This window comes from Anguilla rostrata, chromosome 14 (genome assembly GCF_018555375.3).
Source record: "Anguilla rostrata isolate EN2019 chromosome 14, ASM1855537v3, whole genome shotgun sequence".
Lineage (NCBI taxonomy): Eukaryota > Metazoa > Chordata > Actinopteri > Anguilliformes > Anguillidae > Anguilla > Anguilla rostrata.
Window position 1 is genome coordinate 36651730 of NC_057946.1, and position 12150 is coordinate 36663879.

General features: G+C 46.0%; 1 protein-coding gene across 3 annotated transcripts; it reads right to left on the bottom strand.

The window, feature by feature from the left end:
- Positions 1-2848: 2848 nt before the first annotated feature.
- On the bottom strand, positions 2849-11288 carry ftsj1 (FtsJ RNA 2'-O-methyltransferase 1). Of its 3 annotated transcripts, none has more exons than XM_064307107.1 (11): positions 11175-11288; positions 10649-10791; positions 9848-9917; positions 9581-9683; positions 8806-8884; positions 6743-6795; positions 6279-6332; positions 5697-5799; positions 4793-4876; positions 3749-3852; positions 2849-3581 (listed from the first exon to the last, which is right to left on the bottom strand). In XM_064307107.1, the coding sequence occupies exons 2-11, from the start codon at positions 10767-10769 to the stop codon at positions 3312-3314; spliced, it is 1041 nt and encodes a 346-aa protein (XP_064163177.1). In that variant the 5' UTR covers positions 10770-10791; positions 11175-11288; the 3' UTR covers positions 2849-3311. The 3 variants fall into 3 exon arrangements, with proteins under 3 accessions (XP_064163177.1, XP_064163178.1, XP_064163179.1); XM_064307108.1 differs by having other exon boundaries at positions 11171-11225; XM_064307109.1 differs by having other exon boundaries at positions 11179-11213.
- Between the last annotated feature and the right edge of the window lie 862 nt (positions 11289-12150).

Below are 12150 nucleotides of genomic sequence, written 5' to 3' on the forward strand. Positions count from 1 at the left end.
ATGTTGTGTGTGCCCTGTGATGGATTGGCAACCTGTCCAGGGTGTATTCCTGCCTCTCGTCCACTGTATGCTGGGATAGGCTAGGCAGGTTATATAATGGATGGATGGATTATTTTATTTTTGTTATGTGTCTGTTTGAGCATGCTCACACACTGAAATGTATAAGCATGGTGTGTGATGCTTCTCTTGAAACACACGGGGAGACATATTAACCCAAAAACACATCCGGAAAGCCGCTCTGCTCCCATTGGCTCATTCAGTGCTGGTCTCAACCCTCTTCCTGCGCCCCTGTTCACCAGCGTGACTCGCACCTTCACCTTTCCTGTCCCGAGGCATCCTGGGAAGGAAGCCCACTCTCTGCGGTTAACCTGAAGATGAGCGTGTCCTGGACCACTCCCACCTTCTCCGCTTCACGCATTACAACACCGACATCTTCTCTCCTCTCACAAGGTTTTCTTTCTATTGCCCTTCTCTCCCGTGTAGCCGCCATCGACGCCCCCTCAATCCTTTCGTTTTCGCCGTTTGCCGCGGTACTGAGCCTCGTTTTCAACAGACACGAAGCACCGCTGCCTGTTTTCAGACATTGAGATAAAGCGCTTTGCATTTCTCAGTCTCAATGGACAGAAAAACTACTGTTCTACACCCACGCGTATTCGCTGCGCGCATGTTGTGCGCATTGTCTGAAATCCGGAAGATACACAAAGACGCCTCTCTGAACAGATACTGAACACGTCCCCGTCGCCAGAAGCAAAGCAACTGGTTGGTCTTACAGCACCACCCTGTGGACTTTCCCTGCAACTGCATCTCTGTTGAACTTCTAATCTGAAGACATACAATGCAGGGTTTTTTTTAGCCTGGCTGTGGTCCAGTGTTTACAATCAAAGAAGTCTTCTCCTCTGTCTTCGACCCCGCCCACTCACCCCGAGTACCCGACCTAATGTAGCTAGCTGGATGGTTAGAGGTAACGTTACTTCCAGGTCCAACAGAAAACACACCAACTTCACATAACTTTTCATCCGCTTGGCAAACTTCAGCTGATGCCATCGAACTTCACTGTATCTGGGCTTCGTTGCTAGCTAGTACCCAACAAACACTTCATTAAAATCTGACCCCAGACCACAGGCTCTATAGCCACACCCACCCCTCCCCACACAGAAGCAGTCCCACCCAGTACAACCAGAGGCATCCAGAGTATTGAAGTCATCCACCCCTGAGCAAACAAGAATTTCCCAAAAATTATATTCAAATGTCCCCTTATCACAATATGAGGGTATTGATCCCCTCATCATTTTACAGGTTAGAGAATGCATTACAGCACATGAAAAATAGTTAAAACTTGTCAACACCCACAATGTCATCCTTGTTCTAATATCACAATATCTGTAACTTTAATTTATTTGTTATATGTGGCAAGCTATTTGATCAAGTACAATGATTTATGCTTTCAGAATATTTCAGAATACTTTCACTGTGAGGAAAATGCTTCTCTGATTGCCATCAGTATACCAGCATAGATTTTACAGCAAATGGCATCCAGCTTGCGTGAAATCAAAAATGATGAAGAATAAAGAAATGAAAGAAACTCAATTTATTTTTTATTTATATAATCTGTAGAGCCAAGGACATGAGGATATAAGAACAGTGTGAGAACTGCAACATTTTGACAGGCTACTGCAGAAATCCACACACAGGACACTTACTGCCTGCACTACCACGCTGACCCGTAAGTCTGTGTCCAGAGCCTTTAGATCTGCAGGCCCCTCCCCCCCACAGGCCCCGCCCACCACAGGACCCTCCCCTCCTCCCTTCACTGAGAGGCCATCCACTGCAGGACCCTCCCCTCCTCCCTTCACTGAGAGACCATCCACTGCCTTTAGATTCGCAGGCCACTCCCCCCCACAGGCCCCTCCCCTCACTGGGAGACCATCCACTGCCTTTAGATCCACAGGCCACTCCCTCCCCACACAGGCCCTCCCTCACTGGGAGACCATCCACTGCCTTTAGATCCACAGGCCACTCCCTCCCCACACAGGCCCCTCCCCTCACTGGGAGACCATCCACTGCCTTTAGATCCACAGGCCACTCCCTCCCCACACAGGCCCCTCCCCTCACTGGGAGACCATCCACTGCCTTTAGATCCACAGGCCACTCCCCCCCCACAGGCCCCTCCCCTCACTGGGAGACCATTCACTGCCTTTAGATCCACAGGCCACTCCCCCCCACAGGCCCCTCCCCTCACTGGGAGACCATCCACTGCCTTTAGATCCACAGGCCACTCCCCCCCCACAGGCCCCTCCCCTCACTGGGAGACCATCCACTGCCTTTAGATCCACAGGCCACTCCCTCCCCACACAGGCCCCTCCCCTCACTGGGAGACCATCCACTGCCTTTAGATCCACAGGCCACTCCCTCCCCACACAGGCCCCTCCCCTCACTGGGAGACCATCCACTGCCTTTAGATCCACAGGCCACTCCCTCCCCACACAGGCCCCTCCCCTCACTGGGAGACCATCCACTGCCTTTAGATCCACAGGCCACTCCCTCCCCACACAGGCCCCTCCCCATGCTGCCTGCCCCACCCAGGCATCAGGAAGAGACGCTTGATGGGCGGGGTCATTTCTACATTTACTTCATCTTACTTTCCGAAAAAAAGAGAAAAGAGAATTACATCTGCAAAATAAAGGGATTTTTAAGTGTCCTTTAGCTTCAGAAAGGTGTTATACATTAATCCAAAGAAACGTTTGTGTATCTTTAAATATCACAAATAGATTTTTCAGCATATATTTATAGGCGTCAAGAGTATACCATACATACCTGGTAAAACATGCCATTTCAAATTTGACCATGGTTTCTTTCCAGTCAATTTATTGGAGATGCATACATAACATTCTACATTACGTGTTAGTTGCATTTAAAAACTCTGAAGAACAGATTTATTTGGAATTTTAAAATGATTTTTAAAGATGTATTTTCAAAAACTAATATTCAACAGAAAAATGAACTCTCGTATTAACATTACCCCTCTCCAAGTGTTTTAATTCTAAAATGAGTGTTGTTGGGGTCACATCGACACTTTTCTTCGAAACTAAAGAGAGGTCGTCATGGCGAGGTTTGTTCATCTCTCGGTCTTCGTTAAGGGCTCCTTAAACTGCACACTCAAGGTAAAGCGTTCAGCTGCGCACTCTTACAGCCTGACTGCCGTGCTCTTTTAAAGAGCCAGCCCCCGGGTCAGCTTCTTACAGACCGAGCAGCCAGATAAAACGACTCCAGAATGTTCCGCGTGACCTAAAGACGACAGCGCTACCCGACGTTTAGTTCAGCCGCTCGACCTCCTGTTCCGTCGCCTCTCCACTGCTGACATCACAGGGCGGCGGAGGCGCCGCTGACGACGACGCCTCGTCCGACTCCGGGCCCTGATTGGACGAGAGGTGCAGGCTGGAGAAGGCCCCGTCCAATGGGACGGTGGGACAGTCCTGCTTGGCCAGCAGGTTGTTCTTGCGCAGGTGGCAGGCTTGCTGGTAGGGCGGGCGGATGGGGGGCTGGGTCGGGGGCGTGTAGCGGTACTCCTTACCGGGGTCCAGCTGTGGGGGCAGGGGGGGGGGGCCCATGAAGAGATTAGCGCTGCTCATTCACACAGATTGCAGTGACCAGCCCATATTACTGCACACACAAACAGGTCCGGCTACACTAGTCTGGCCAAGTACAGGAAATGCGTACGCTCATTATTTTGGGTCCCGGCACGGGTTACCTGGAGCGGGTAGGTGCGGTCCGAGTCGAAAGCACTGAGGTCCCCGCAGGCCAGGAAGGGGACGATGACCCGGTTTGGGCCCTCCAGCTGATTAAAGTCCACATCTGGAGGGAGGGAGGGAGGGAGGGAGGGAGAGAGAGAGAGGAGAGCGAGAGAGAGAGAGAGGGGCATTAACCACCTTTACCAGGCCACTGTGCACATCCAGCGCACACTTACTCCATTTCACTTTAAAGTGTCCTTCCAGAAGCCGAGTCCAGGAGCTCTCGCCCCCGGGGGGGGGGGGGGGGGGGGGGGGGGGGTTAAGGGTGATTTAGAGGACCAGCCACAGGGCCCATCCAGGATTCTATTCTTACTCAGCAATAAACTGATCAATTATTAACCCTTTAAGGTGTGAGGTCACAAACGATTAGTAGTTTGTAACTGAACATTCTAATGCTGATGTCACAATCACGACTGGTGACTGAAAGCAATGGAGTTCTAGAACACAGACTTGGAATTCTGAAAAAAACATTCCAAAAAATCCTGCTGTTCAAAGGGTTAAGACAGTTAATTACACAGTTAGCTCCCCTCTTTGGTTCACTGGGTCTGAATTGCTCATCCGTTTTAGGCTAAAAGAAAAAGCAGCAGCCAGCCTGGCCCCCCAGGTCCAGGGGTGGCACCACCTTCAAATATCTCTATACGCGATATTATCGGCTACCGTGACGACCCCAAGAGGTGTGTGTGTCCCAGTCCCAGATGGGCAGGTAGCTACTCTCCACCTGAATATGCAGCTGCACTATGCCAGCTGAACTTCAGTCTCATTCCCTTCCCTGGTTCTGAATGTTAAGTGTTGCACTGGGGTCAACGGCATCCTTAATTAGCTCTAATCTCCAGCATTACCTCGAGTGCCTGCAGCCGACGGCCATGCTGTAAATGAGAAGGTGTCCTTAACTGACCTTCTCTTGCAATAATAAGGATCTGACACATAAAGCAAGCAGCATATACGGGGTTCAGTAGCAGGACGGGGTAAATGAAGGGCCCTGGCCTACTGAAGGACAGCGTTACCGTAGCAGTGGTCCAGGAGGGGGTTGGACATGTTTGGGACGTATCCTTCCGGGGGGGAGTAGTTCTCACACACCACAAACGCCTCTGCAGCGGGGAGAAGGCACAGTCAAGTCACGGTCGACGGGTCACAGCGGAAAAACCCAAAATACTCAACACATCAGCCACGGGCGTTTATTTACAAGCTCTGTTAACGTCGCGATCGTTTCACAAGCCCTGCCAATCAGAGGTCAGCACGGCCCTGCTTTTTTTTAGCCCACACCCACCCACCCGCGCCCGCCAAGACTTTGTCCCATGCCCTCCCACAAGCCCCAATGCATATAGACAGTTACAATCAAACAGACGTGTGTGCGCAGACTGTTTACGTTCAGTTAAATGAGGAGCATATGGTGGGCGTGTGAAGGATGAGCCAGGTAGCATAACATATGTCCTGATTTGCTGTATAATACACTGTATGTGACCATTATGGCTGGGTGCTTGTCACTGTGTTCTTGGTTAGAAATAGCTGTACAAAATAAGTATTGCATCTTATTGAACCTGTGTTTAGTAGTTGTCTATGACCATGAAATGCACTTTTTGTACTTTTTTGTCGCTTTGGATAAAAGTGTCTGCCAAATAAATGTAATGTAATGTAATGACACGCCCTGTCAATAGTGCCCCTTTCCCTGTTACAGTAACGTTTTCAGTACAACGCATTGCACCAAAACAACTTTTAAAGAAATAAAAACGGACGCACGGTAATCCTGTTTTACTAGTCTCGTAATGCAGTTTGAGCATGCTCTGTTTCTAACTACGCTCGGCTAAAGGCGAAAAAGCACGCCCTTTTTAGCACGCTCGTTTTTCCGTGACCAGTCCGCAGACGGCGCAGTTCGCGCATCACGGGACCGGCGGTTGCCGTGGCGCTCACCGATGCTGGAGTTTCGGCTGCTCCGCGGTTTGGCGCACGTCACGCCGCTGAAGAAGATCTTCAGCTGGGAGTACAGGAGGGTCACGTCTTTCCCCCGAAATATCTGCAGGCGTTAATGAGAACATTCACCAATCAAAACGCATATCTATCGCCCACACCTGCCAATCACACGCATTCACCAATCAAAACGGGCATCTATCGCTCACACCTGCCAATCACATACACTAACCAATAGACAACCGGCATCTTACCACTCACACCTGCCAATCACACACATTAACCAATCGACAAGCGGCATCTTACCACTCACACCTGTTAATCAAACACATTAACCAATCGACAAGCGGCATCTTACCACACACACCTGCCAATCACAGACATTAACCAATCGACAATCAGCATCTTACCACTCACACCTGCCAATCCCATGCGTTAACCAATCAACAACTAGCATCTTTCCACTCACACCTGTTAATCACATGCATTAACCAATCGACAACTAGCATCTACCACTCACCGCAGTCAATTGCATGTACTGACCAATCAAAAACATCCAGCCACTGGTCTTGAATGTCTGCTTACCTTTGCCACAAAGGTGCCCCCCGGTTTGAGAACATGAGTTGTAATGTTCAGGGCCTGAGAAGCCAAACAGGAAATCATTAAACCCACTGTTGAGAACACAGCCAGATTTCCCCTTTCTTGACCGGTGGAAGCTAGGAGTTAAAGCATATCATGGCCACTGCAAAAGCCGTTATGTTTGCTGAAAAAGAGCCTGTTAAAAGACCATCTAATTATATATCAGAAGCATACAGAACTTTGGTCTGTGGGTGAAGTATAAAATATGAAAACACCAGGTGCTGAAAAATACATAAAAATTAAGAAGGAAACAGCTTTACATTTTAAAGTTTAAGAGTGAAACACCTAAAAACATACAAGCCTTTGGGTGGTATGGTTCAACATTGCACCCATCAGGACCTTAATATTTATATTTATTTATTGAGTAAGACTGAGTAAAATAAGCATGGTGGATATTCCCTGATACTCACAGCAAGCAGAAGCTGGGCCTGAATATATTCATCAACATCGTGGAGGCCAGTCACTGCGGACACAGGACACACAGACCAATCAGCAGGCCTCACTGGCCTCCTCAGCCAATCAGAGAGCACAGAGTATCACACTTGAATCCGCCCCTACCAGCTTAATTGGAGGATATTTGACTGATCAGTTTAGCAGTTCATACAGTACTGTTCCTCTATATCAGGGTTGGGCAAGGGGGACCACATCGGTTTCTGCATTGCATGCCAACTTCTACTCTTAATTATTTAATTAGTCCCATTTATTGTAATTGATATTTTAGCCCCATTTCTTTTTAACTTCATGAATGACAGCTGAAGACAGTTCCTGTGTCTAATCTACAGTTAAACCTACAGTCAGGGTTCATACACTTTTTCACCAATGATTTTCAATGACTTTTCCATGACTTCTCCACAACCTTTAACTGAATTTCCATGACCAAAACAAATGACTTTATCTCAGCGGGACGATTTAAAATTATTTATTGTAACACTAAGTAAAATTAGGTTTGCATCTGAAACATATGGTGCCTCTCTAAAACAAATAAACACCAGACAGACACACTTAGATACATTCTTTCATATTTTAATTCGAATAGTTTAACATTTTGTCAATGTCTCAAACAGGGCTCGAAATTGCGACCATTTTGGTCGCATATGCTCCCAAAATTTAATCTGTGCGACTTCGAAATATAATTGGGAGCATTTGTGCGAGTGCAAATAATTGTTTTGGTGCAACCTTTTTTTTTTTTTTCTTTTTTCAGTCGAACGTCTCTTCCTCTGTACATTCGCTAGTTAGTACACTCAGTGTGTGCCTTGTGAGCTGACGGTGACCCTTCTAACCAATCGTGAGCTTGACATTCTTACCTTTAATGCTGATTTTAAATTGGTTAATATTAGCCTTCAATCACTCCCTTCTGCAGCACTCCACTGTCACGCGACACAGAGAGCTAATGCGTTTACTTATGTTACCTGAAGACAAAAGTTTATGTTCAATTTATTAGTGTTATCGAAAGCTGAAAATTTGAAGCGAACGATTACGGCATTTTTTTTTAAACATTAACGTAGTGTTTTGTGTAGCGACCCGGTTGAAACAGCTAATTTCTCCGATGCAGTTTACTGGCGGTTGATTTAATTAGTGGTATTAATGTGACGAGAAGCGCTTTGTCGTTTGAATGCATAACACGCAATTCCTTGAAGAGTCGACACGGCGTGACAGTTTAACTGTTACTTGTAAACCGTACAGTTATATTGTCGTTTTTTATCAATAAAAAATCTATTGCATATATTGTTGGTGATCCTTACATTTTGGTGGGTGCTCCTAACTTTTTTAAATTGAGAGCACCAGTGCTACCAAGTAAAAAAGTTAATTTCGAGCCCTGATATATTATTGAAGCTGCACTTCCCTGGCATATTGTTGGCACAATGGGGCCTACGTTTACTAACTGCTACATTAGCAGAAGCGTGCCTGTTGGGCGTGCCTGCAAACAGACTGACCCAGACCGAATTAACTTCTCTCACCACCAAAATACCGCGAAGGTTACGTGCCAATTTACGTTCTATTACTATACATACCATTTTTATGATTGGATTAATTAGCAATTGTATTTGATGCAACTTTAGCTATATTTCCATTACTTTTCCAAAACTTTTCAAAAAACATTATTTTCCATAACTTTTCCAGGGCCTGGAAATTGCATTTTAAATTTCAATGACTTTTCCAGGTTTTTCATGACCGTACGAACCCTGTACAGTTCATCCCCTCTCTAATCTACAGATATTCAGCTAATTAGCTGATTAGCTAATCGGGCCAGTATAATTGTTGACAACAAAAACCTGCATATACAGTGCACCGACCTTGCAGCAATGGAACTACCCACTGCTGTTCTATATTTATTCTCATGTACATGGCAATTTTTGAAAGCATATAACGGTATAGGATATAAAGACAGCACAGTCGTATTTAAAACTTCAGCAGGTAGTAATACAGAATGTGTGCGCATACATACATGATACATGCAGTTGCTCATACTCACCATCAGGGGCACCGTCACACACCACAAGATCAGCGGGCTGGCCCTCAAAGTGCCTGATAATTTCCTGTGCAGTGGTGATCTGAAAAAAGACAACCGTGTAGTTAAGGATACTTTCATACCCAGTTGGTCATGTGACCCAGCCTTGCTGACGTTAGTAACGTTTCTTGAAATCTTAGTTACATCTCTTTATGCGTTAGTTTCATCTGTATGTGATGTGACACTACGTTAGAGATGCCCCTTTATGTCATGTGACCCTACCTTAGAGATGTCCCATCGTCATCTGACCCTACCTTAGTGATGTCACTTTCTCATGTGACCCTACCTTAGTAATGTCCCTTTATGTCATGTGACCCTACCTTAGTGATGCCACTTTCTCATGTGACCTTACCTTAGTGATGTCCCTTTATGTCATGTGACCCTACCTTAGTGATGCCACTTTCTCATGTGACCTTACCTTAGTGATGTCCCTTTATGTCATGTGACCCTACCTTGGTGATGTCACCTACCTTGGTGATGTCACTTTCTCATGTGACCTTACCGTAGTGATGTCACTATGTCATGTGACCCTACCTTAGCGATGTCCCTTCGTCATGTGACCCTATCTTAGTGACGTCACTATGCCATGTGACCCTACCGTAGTGATGTCACTATGCCATGTGACCCTACCTTAGTGATGTCCCTTTGTCATGTGACCCTACCTTTGTGATGTCACTACGTTATGTCCCTTTGTCATGCGGCCCTACCTTGGTGATGCCACTACGTCATGTGACCCTACCTTGGTGATGTCCCCCTGTATCTGAGTGACCCCAGGCAGGGGGGCCATAGCTTGAAGATCCACTGCTACGATTTTCACATCCTCACTCTTCTCATCTTTCCCTCTGCAACAGCAAAAAAGAAAATAAAAAACCGCTCTGTCAGACTCCCGCTAAAATTACCATGCACCACACCGCACAGAAATGAGCCCCAGGATGAGCCAGGCTTCAGAGTGAACATAGTCTTGACTGCTAGGACACCGGGTAGCCCTGCGGGAGGCTCAACTCACCGGAGTTTCCGGCTCAGGACCTGGCTCCAGCTCCCTGGAGCGGCGCAAAGGTCCACCGCGCGACGAACACCTGAAGAAACGGCCCGTTATTCACATGGTCTCATCGCGAAACAGCCAGTTAATCACACGGTCTCATCGCGAAACGGCCAGTTAATTACACGGGCGCAGTGCGACACAGCCAGTTATTCACACGGTCACATCGCGAAACGGCCAGTTATGCATACTTGCCCGTCGCGAAACGGCCCGTTATTCACATGGTCTCATCGCGAAACGGCCAGATATTCACACCGGCGCATCGCACATTCTTTAGCTGTACCGCAGCAACACACTCAGACCTGTACGGGACGTGTCTCATGTAGAAATGATCCAGGTGTGCCTTTTTTAATGTCATTTTCCTTCCTGACAGAAATACAGCGAGTTTCCCCATATCCGGGAGCTTAAACCGTTATGTTAGCGTTTTTGCTTACAATTAAGGCAGGGGTGCACAAGGACCATGTCGGGATTTTGAGCCAATTTCAGCTCTTAATTATTTGATTAGCTCAATTATATCTTGATCAGGCATTTGTATAAGCACTTGCACCAGCTGGTGCAAGTATATCCTAAAGATTTTACAGCGCTCAAATACAGGAGTGAATCATAGAACTGTCAAAAAACTAAAACTAAGGTAACTGGTTGGAACAAACCCAGCACACAGACCCACCCTCCAGGATAGGAGTTGTGCACCACTGCAATAAGGTCACCTAGTAGTTTGAAAAACCTATGCTCCAAGATGGCTTATCTCGCAAACAGCCGCCCAGCTACCTTTGAAGAGGTTGAACTCCTCGTCCAGTTGGAGCAGTTTAAAGGCACTCCTGGCTCGCCACCCCTCTTCTTTGGCTAGCCGGTAGTAAATGTCACGCTTGTCTTTGGAGGAGCGTCCCATTCTCCCCCGGTCTCAGACAGACCTACAAAGGAATCGCATGTGTTGGCCCGTTGCTCATATGGCAGAGAACGGAGAACGAGGTTTGAGTATGAGTAGCAGATTTTGATTGACTAGATGGCTAATAAAGTTATCCACTGAAGTCTGTGAAATGTGTTAATAGCCAAATATACACACGAATGGTGACAAATCTGAAACGCAATGAAAAGCAACATTTTTAGTTAAGCTAGTTCGCCAGGTAGCCTAGGTTACATTACAGATAGCACAGATAATCACGTAAACTTGGCTAGCGGATGGCAATGTCAAATAACTCTTAATCCCAAAATTTAGCCAAATACATATTGTTATTTTTTTTTTATTGTATATTCTGCCGTTTCACGTTTAAAGCAAATTGTTGTGTTTACAAACTTGCAAGCTCAGATATCCCTGACTCCTGCGTCCAGCGTGCTCACTGAAAATAAAGACCCCTGAGTAGCCAATGAAATGTCTGCACTTGAATGAAGCCGTCTTTGTTAACGCCTGTATGAAAATATTGTTCAATAATTCAAAACTTCAAAGACTCTTGCACGACTTTAGCTATTTTACGTCGCATCAGTTTATATATCTGGATATACTGTATATACTGAAGCAATTCAGCGTATGTAGCTTGCTCAATGTTACAGAAGCAGTATCATACCTGGGAATCGAACCTGCAACCGAGGCTCTAAGCCAACTTCCTTAACCATTATAAACCGGTAGATGCTACTGTCATCTTGTCACGGTACTTCAGTGACTGTACTTGAAAACGTAATGCTCATGTATTGTACTGTTGTAATGAATTATGCAAATTTACAATACATAAACATATATAAAACGTGGTCATGTTTTGAAGTGGTGATACCAGTAATAGACCAGCTATTGAAATGTGTCTTCACGTTACAGATGCATAATATGAGACGAACATTTTCTTTATGACGTTTTTCAATCAAACTCCCGTTTTAGGGAGCACAGTATGAAAGTATGTAGACGAATGTATGATTTTGATTTTCAAAACTCTGGTGCCAATAGCACAATTTTGACACTGGGTGGCACTAAATGCAAGTTCAACACCGTGCATGGAGGGAAGCAAGTAAAACACGCGGCAATGGCTTAATTCAACTGCATTGAGCATTGTGTATTGTGTATTGAACAGCGCTGTCCCATACAATATGCTCAGCAAGCATGGTGAGCAAATTCTGGTTTGCAAATAGGGTGTGAAAAACACTGTTTACAATAAACAGAAAAATGAGTAAAAAATAAAGGGTCAACTTCAGCATGCTTAGCTGGAGTTTAAACCTCAGGTTTAAAACTCAAGACCACCAAGCTACATTACAACTGGAACAGCTGTCTACATCTGTGAAATAAG

Excerpts from the sequence above, each read along its gene's own strand:
- ftsj1 (XM_064307107.1), bottom strand. The coding sequence starts at position 10,769 with ATGGGACGCTCCTCCAAAGACAAGCGTGACATTTACTACCGGCTAGCC. Across the intron at positions 4,877-5,696 it reads CAGCCGAAACTCCAGCATCG|AGGCGTTTGTGGTGTGTGAG; the intron begins GTGAGCGCCACG and ends TCCCCGCTGCAG. Across the intron at positions 3,853-4,792 it reads CCTCCTGGACCACTGCTACG|ATGTGGACTTTAATCAGCTG; the intron begins GTAACGCTGTCC and ends CCCTCCCTCCAG.